Below are 8,621 nucleotides of genomic sequence, written 5' to 3' on the forward strand. Positions count from 1 at the left end.
TATAACTATTTAGATCCTCTATCATATCATTCACATATATTTGAAACATAATGGGTGCCAACACAGTTCCTTATGGTACCCCACTTGTCACTCTGTGCCAACTTGATTTAGTGTCTGATTACTGTTCTCATTTCCCTCCCTTGTAAATAATCCTCCATTCATCTCAATGTTGCTCCCTTTAGTCCTCCATTCTCTGGCTTCCACATAAGGCTTTTATGGGGAACTTTATTGAATGTTTTTTTGAGATCCAGGTATACCACATCAGCCCATCTGTCCCTCTCTTGCACTCTATCTATTAAACTTGTATGGAAGCTCAGTAGATTTGTGACACAGGATCTTCCTTTTCTGAATCCAAATTGCTTTTCTGTAGTTATCTTTTCATCTTCTAGATATTCCACCCATCTGTCTTTCATTACTATTTCACAAAGCTTACTTACAATACTTGTTAGTGACACCTGTCTATAATTTAATGGTTCCATTTTATTTTCCCCTTTGTGTATTGGCACTATGTTAGCTCTTTTCCATTCCCCTGGTACTTTTCCTTCTCTCAATGAGGTGTTAATTATATCCCATATGGGTTCTTCCATTTGTTCTCTGCATTCTTTAATGTCCATCCATTTACTTGATTTGGTCCCATAGCTTTTCTAACATCCAGCTCTTCCAACAGTTTCTTGATTTCTTGTCTCTTTACTTGTATCTCCTGGATTCCCTCATTCTGTGATTCCACTTTCAGTGCCACAAATTCAGTTTCCTTTGTAAACACAGACTGAAAACTCTCATTCATTAGTTCACTCATCTCAATAGTTTCATAAATTCTTCCTTGTCTTTCTAACTTGTTTATGCCATCCTTATGTTTCAATTTCCTATTTATGTATTTGTAAAAGAATTTGGGTTCTTCCTTTCATTTTCTTACTATGTCACTTTCAAAGTTTCTTTCTTCTTTTCTTATTTTACTATATTCACTCCTTGCCTTTCTGTTTTCTTGTTCAGCACTTCCGTTCTGTTGTCTCATCATATTCTTTCATGCCCTGCCCTTTTTCTTTTTTTTTTTTTTTTTGCTTTTACACACCTGGCATTATACCATTCATGCTTCCCAATTTTCACTTTATAACTTGGCACAAACTGTTGCACCCTCTCTATACTTGCTCAAAATATTTAATTTTTTTTTTGCACTACTTTACCCTCAAATAGCTCTTTCCATTTAATTTTTCCATAAAATTCATTAGGTTCTGCAAAGTTTACCTTAGCATAATTCTGTCTCCTATTTCTGTATTGTTCTTTCCTGAGCAACACTTTTTCCTCCTGTAGTACTATTTCTATTATCACATGATTGCTTCTTCCCAGTGGACTCAGGCAATGTATATTTGGTCTACTTTCTGGGGTTTTCATAAACACTAAGTCCAACTGTGATGGTTCTTCTTCTCTGCATCTTGCAGACTCATTCACCCACTGTCTCACTGTATTCACCATCATGGTTTGCACAAGTTATTGGCTCCATAACCTGACATTTTCTTTCACTTCCATCTCCTCCCAATTAATTCCTTTAGTGATGAAGTTGCCTACTAAGAGCACTTTATTACTTTTCCTTATCATTTCCTCTATGCTATTTTTTTTTGTTTCTAGTTGCATAATTTTATATCTATTGGCCTCCCACGCATTAGTTTTTGGTGGTATGTATGTCACAATGATTTTTCTTTTTTCACTTCCTTTGACCTTAATCACAACACTCAATGTTTCCACCATTCCATCACCATATTCCACTTCAACAACAATATCCTCTTTTACCAATATCATCACTCCTCCTCCTCCTTCTCCCTTTCCTTTTCTGTCTCTCCTCCATGTGCTATATCCTTCCTTTGCAAATCCCAACTTTATTTCCTCTTTCTTTTAGTTTGGTTTCTGTTAGATATACCATATCTGGGTTATTGTTCCTCAAGTAATCTTTAAGTTCTAATAGGCTCGACACTAAACTATCTATGTTAGTATACATAATCTTTAAACTTCTGCTTGGTGATCTTGCATGGCATCTTTGTGCCACCATTTCCTCACTTTCATGTCCACAACTTTCCAGGTGAATCTTCTCATTTGTTCCTTGTTTTTTGACTGAGCCTCTATTCTCAATTCTTTCAACTTACTTCTTTCTTCTTCGTTCATGTCTCTCTTTATCCATATTTCCTTCATTTCTTCTACTTTTGCAAATTTTCTTGTTCTCCGTTAGACATGTTCCACTGCTGTTTGTGACATAAACCTTACTTTCATTGGTCTTGTTTCATTTTCTTTGTACTTTTCGATCCTGTAAACCTGTTCAATGTTTAACCTTCTCCTCTCCTTCCTCCACCACTTCTGTTATAATTTCCTTAGCCCTTTTCACCTCTCCTTTCTCTCTACCTATTTTCATGGGCAGGTTTGAACTTGCCCCCAAATACCACCACACACCTTTCTCTGTACTGTCTCTCTCACAAGATTACTTTTTTTCCTGTATTATTTTAATCACTTGCTTTTCCATATACTTATTATGTTTCTGATGCTGTTACCTTATTATCTCCTCCAGATCCACCTTCTGTTGCTGTTCTCTCTCTCTTCTTCCCAGCTTTTGACTACTCCTGTCAGTAACTCCTTTATACTTTCCTAACCTTAATCTCTCTCTCTCTCTTGTAAAGCTTTCTTTAACTCCTCATTCTTTTCTTTGAGTTTCTTGATTTCTCCACAGTACTTCTTGTTTAAGTCCATTATTTTTGTCACCTCTTCTCTCAGTTCTTTGTTTTCTCATTCTCTTTCCATCTCCCTCTTCTTCATCTCTATTATATCACGGGATATCTTTTTTACATTGTGTGTGTGTGTGTGTGTGTGTGTGTGTGTGTGTGTGTGTGTGTGTGTGTGTGTGTATAAACAAACAAATGATACATGTCTCACCTTGATTGTCTTCTGGACATACATGTCACAATTGAAATGCTTTGAATTTATGTCATATGGAGTTTCTTCTTTCATTCCTTCATTATAGAAATGGAAGAGTTCTGTTCTCCTTGGTCGCTTCTGCATCTTTCAGTCTGCCACAAAGGAAAAGAGAACCAAAGTAAATAATATATCATGATGACTACAGCTAAACATTAAAAAGAAAAATATGTGAGTATCTACATCACAAGAAGCACTTTGATCTACACCTGCCTTTCTCTTGCCTTACAGGCACTGAAGATTTTCACTGTGGTGAAAAGCCTGAATTTCTTAGTTGTACTAATATATCTATGATCCCTCACCAACCTAGATTCATCACCAGAGATCACAATCTTCAGGATCAACACACTGCAGCAAGTCCTGTGCCATATCAAAGACAAGTTGTTGCACTTCCCACATTTATAACTCAGTAACTACCAAGTTGAATGTTGGTCTTTTGGTGAATATTGTATTTTCTTATTTTCTAAGGCTTCCGATGTTGTTAATCATAAAATATTAGGTACAATCTAAACAGCAGGCCACTGGAACACAGGGACATTCTAAATCAGTTTAAAGATTTCCTCTTAGGTAGACACATTTATCTCAGTTATGGTTTAAAGATTTCCTCTCATGAAGACACATTTATCTCAGTTATGAATTCCAATAGTTAAAGGATGTTAGTCTTCACTGGTGTACCCCAAAGGCCCATGTTAGAATATACACTGTTTCTTATTTATGTTATTCATGTTGCCTCAAATGTTTCTTCCAGTCTTAAGATATTTGCAAACTACCTGAAGTTACACTTGGAGATGAAGTCTCAGTCTATGAGAAACATTGCTAGATACTAAGGGCTGCCAGAAACACATCAACTTATTGTGCTCCATTGCTGAGTCATGAGATTGTACAATGTCTTAAAATGTGCAGTTCTCTTTATTCAACAGGGGCATACTGACTGGAATGTCCTGGGGTGTGCTGCAATCAACCCTTTGCAGGTTGCCTGATTTCTTAGTTTCCATACACAAAAAGCCACAAAAAATCCCTCTTTGAATTCAGTTCCCCATTTCTGGTATAGGCATGTACTGGTTTTCTAAAGGAAGTAAAGGTATTAGAGTCAGTGCATAGAAGGTGGACAAAAGTTGTCACTGGATTAGAGAAACCTGATTATGCAATAAGTCTAGCTATGCTAGATTTATATTCAAAGTAAAGTTGTTGCATGCAAACATGATTATGCCATGAAATACTATATGGCCTTTCTGCATTAAAGGCAACTGATCTACATATTTCAGCTGAATAAAAAGGTGACCAAGACCATCTTTTTGGAACTAGATTTTTCTGAGTTGCATCCAAATATTGTTACAAGATTTTTCTGAGTTGCATCCAAGTATTGTTACCTAGGAGTAGGCAGTAGACACCTGCCAAAACAATAATTACTCCCAGTGAGGTCTAAAGCACTGTTCAGGGGGTGCTGTGAACTTATCATTAAACCCAGCTGTGACCTCACTGAACGTTTCCCTTTGTGTCTCACAACACAAGGGGGCAGTCACAGTCTGCCCTCTAAAGACAACTCTCTTCCTCCACACAAAACTACAAGCACCTAATAACACACACACCCTTCACCCAAAAATTTTTAAATCATCATGGCAACTCCTACACCAGCCTCGGAGTCCCCATCTGGGGAGGGGACCATAAATATCCCCAGGTCGGACTGCCTTTCTGTCGACGACCCTAAGTGTCTTGACACCTCCCTCAACTTTTTCTTCATTAACTTCTGCAACATTCACAGTCTAAGATCTAATTTTTAATCTGTAAAACACCACCTCTCCTCTTCTAAACCTCATCTTCTTTTCCTTACTGAAACTCAGGTGTCTGAGGCAACTGACAGTAGCCCCTTTTCTGTTCCCTCCTACTTTCTCTATCTTCATTTTTGATCCAAAGCTGGATGCTGCATTTATGTGCGCAATTACTTAACCTGCTCTCATGCCTTAACCTCTCTCAGGATCCCCCTAAGTGAAGGTGCCTCTGGCGTTTTGCCTCTGCTAGTTGGGGGGACCTGAGGAGGTATTTTGCTGATTTTCCTTGGAATGACTACTGCTTCCGTGTCAGAGACCCGTCTTTGTGTGCTGAGCGCATAACAGAGGTGATAGTGTCTGGCATGGAGGCATACATTCCTCACTCTTTTTCTCGTCCTAAACCTTCTAAACCTTGGTTTAACACAGCTTGTTCTCGTGCTATACATGATAGAGAGGTGGCCCACAAAAGGTACTTAAGCCTTCCATCACCAGAATCTCAAGCACTTTATATTTCTGCCCGGAACCATGCCAAGTCTGTTCTCCAACAAGCCAAAAACTCCTTCATTAACAAAAAATGTCAAAACCTTTCAAGATCTAACTCCCCTCGTGATTTCTGGCATCTAGCCAAAAATATCTCCAATAACTTTGCTTCTTCTTTCCCTCCTCTATTTCAACCAGATGGCACCACTGCTATCACATCTATTTCTAAAGCTGAACTCTTTGCTCAAACCTTTGCTAAAAACTCTACCTTGGATGATTCTGGGCTTGTTCCTCCCTCTCCTCCACCCTCTGACTACTTCATGCTACCCATTAATATTCTTCGCAATGATGTTTTCCATGCCCTCGCTGGCCTAGACCCTCGGAAGGCTTATGGACCTGATGGGGTCCCTCCTATTGTTCTCCAGAACTGTGCCTCCGTGCTTGCACCCTGCCAAGTCAAACTCTTTCAGCTCTGTCTGTCAACATCTACCTTTCCTTCTTGCTGGAAGTTTGCCTACATTCAACCTGTTCCTAAAAAAGGTGACCGTTCTAATCCCTCAAACTACCGTCCTATTGCTTTAATTTCCTGCTTATCTAAAGTTTTTGAATCTATCCTCAACAGGAAGATTCTTAAACATCTATCACTTCACAACCTTCTATCTGATTGCCAGTATGGATTCCGTCAAGGCCGCTCTACTGGTGATCTTCTGGCTTTCCTTACTGAGTCTTGGTCATCCTCTTTTAGAGACTTTGGTGAAACTTTTGCTGTTGCCTTGGACATATCAAAAGCTTTTGATAGAGTCTGGCACAAAGCTTTGATTTCCAAACTACCCTCCTACGGTTTCTATCCTTCTCTCTGTAACTTCATCTCAAGTTTCCTTTCTGACAATTCTATTGCTGCTATGGTAGACAGTCACTGTTCTTCTCCTAAATCTATTAACAGTGGTGTTCCTCAGGGTTCTGTCCTGTCACCCACTCTCTTCTTATTATTCATTAATGATCTTCTAAACCAAACTTCTTGTCCTATCCACTCCTACGCTGATGATACCACCCTGCACTTTTCCACATCTTTTCATAGACGTCCAGCCCTTCAGGAGGTAAACATATCACGCAGGGAAGCCACAGAACGCCTGACTTCTGATCTTTCTAAAATTTCTGATTGGGACAGAGCAAACTTGGTATTGTTCAATGCCTCAAAAACTCAATTCCTCCATCTATCAACTCGACACAACCTTCCAGACAACTATCCCCTCTTCTTCAATGACATTCAACTGTCCCCCTCTTCTACACTGAACATCCTCGGTCTGTCCTTTACTTATAATCTGAACTGGAAACTTCACATCTCATCTCTAGCTAAAACAGCTTCTATGAAGTTAGGTGTTCTGAGACGTCTCCGCCAGTTTTTCTCACCCCCCCAGCTGCTAACTCTGTACAAGGGCCTTATCCATCCATGTATGGAGTATGCTTCACATGTCTGGGGGGATTCCACTCATACTGCTCTTCTAGACAGGGTGGAATCAAAAGCTTTTCGTCTCATCAACTCCTCTCCTCTAACTGACTGTCTTCAGCCTCTCTCTCACCGCCACAATGTTGCATATCTAGCTGTCTTCTACCGCTATTTTCATGCCAACTGCTCTTCTGATCTTGCTAACTGCATGCCTCCCCTCCTTCCGCGGCCTCGCTGCACATGACTTTCTTCTTTCTCTCACCCCTATTCTGTCTACCTCTCTAATGTAAGAGTTAACCAGTATTCTCAATCATTCATCCCTTTCTCTGGTAAACTCTGGAACTCCCTGCCTGCTTCTGTATTTCCACCTTCCTATGACTTGAATTCCTTCAAGAGGGAGGTTTCAAGACACTTATTCATCAATTTTTGACCACTGCTTTGACCCTTTTATGGGACTGGCATTTCAGTGGGCATTTTTTTTATTAGATTTTTGTTGCCCTTGGCCAGTGTCCTTCCTACATAGAAAAAAAAACATATTTTCTGAATGCCAAGCACAATAAAAAGATGCCAAAATTGAGGATTTTCAGCATACAATATGCAAACCGGCACCACTGGCAGGAGAGCCAGACAGGTCAGTGGCCAGCCAATTAGCCCACAGTGATCTAAGTGTGGCAGGAGTGGCTTCAGGAAGCCTGGAATCATGATTCACAGCAGTCACAATGCTCACAGTTGGACTGGGTTGGTCATACTCGAATTAATATTCAATATATCAAAAGCTTTGATCAGGCCAGTTAGTGGTGGTCTGGATAAATCTATCATTATAGAGAGGTCTGGGTAAATTTTTACAGTAGGCCCAAACTGCATTTCGAGTACAAAACTAATATTCATTATTGTTTTTTTATGTTGTAAATTATTTTGAGCATAAAACACATCAGGAATACTTCATTTTACCTCTTCTCCCCTCATCCCCCTATGAGCTTGGAGACTTGTCAGGAAGTAAGGTTTATGGGAAAGGAACAGAAAGGTCATTTTAGGATACTTGAATGGAAATTATAGGTTAAAAATAGGCAATCTTAACCTAACCTAATTTAACCTGATCTAACCTAACCTATCCTGACCTAATCTAATCTACCCTGACCTAACTTACAAGCATCACCTAACAAAACTTCCCTATATCATGGAAACTATTAACTTGCAACGAAAACTTCAATAAAGTAAGTTTCTCAGTATTTATAAAGGTAATCAAAAACAATTCTTCTAAATGTGTAAAGGGTTATGGTCCTCTACTAAAACAATACCGAAAAGCGTGTCTGGGAAAATTCTCGCAGTTATCCTGCTTTCCCCAAGTCGTTCGAAATGGTGCTGGAAAAAAAATAAAATAAATAAAAAAATAAATAAACAAAGGAATTGGAAGTGTACGAAACAACATAACCGCCCATCAACATACACCAATTGTTAGACAATGGTCTTTGGGCATTTCAACACCAATATAATAAATCATAATAGAATAGCACGTTAATCCACAACAGAATGGACTCACTTTATCGATGTCTCACAACTAAATCCAACAGGGCAGCATGTAGAAGGGCGAGGCACACCAGTACACAAACACACACCTCCCTGTTGACGTGGTGTTGACAACTGGCGGTGGGAGACCAGACCTCAGACCTGGGACTGTGGGTGGCTGGCTGACGACTAGGAAGATAAAAATGTGTCTCTGTAACGGCACACACATGTCTTGATCTTCTTGATCTTACACGTTACGTTCTGCACTATTTCCTTGTTTTTTTTTTTTTCTTCTTTATTTCTTCTATCTGTTGATTACGAAATATATTGAAACGTAGCAAAATAATTACATTCTCAATTGCTATAACATTATCCCTATTTCTAATGCATCGGTGTTTTTATAAATCAAAAGATAATTCCCACAACTTCCCTCTACCTAAATATCTAATTATGTTATCGCACGTCTG

General features: G+C 39.1%; 1 protein-coding gene across 1 annotated transcript in view; it reads right to left on the reverse strand.

Moving 5' to 3' along the window:
• Positions 1-8,352, reverse strand: part of LOC135101075 (vacuolar protein sorting-associated protein 51 homolog) — a 31,628-nt gene extending 23,276 nt beyond the window's left edge. The window contains exons 1-2 of the mRNA XM_064004647.1: positions 8,189-8,352; positions 2,914-3,047 (exon numbers count right to left, since the gene is read on the reverse strand). Of these exons, the coding sequence (XP_063860717.1) occupies positions 2,914-3,039 (126 nt within the window). The 5' untranslated portion in view covers positions 3,040-3,047; positions 8,189-8,352. The remainder of the gene's footprint in view (positions 1-2,913; positions 3,048-8,188) is intronic.
• Positions 8,353-8,621: the final 269 nt, after the last annotated feature.

The sequence above is a fragment of the Scylla paramamosain genome, chromosome 6 (genome assembly GCF_035594125.1).
Source record: "Scylla paramamosain isolate STU-SP2022 chromosome 6, ASM3559412v1, whole genome shotgun sequence".
Taxonomy (NCBI): Eukaryota; Metazoa; Arthropoda; class Malacostraca; order Decapoda; family Portunidae; genus Scylla; species Scylla paramamosain.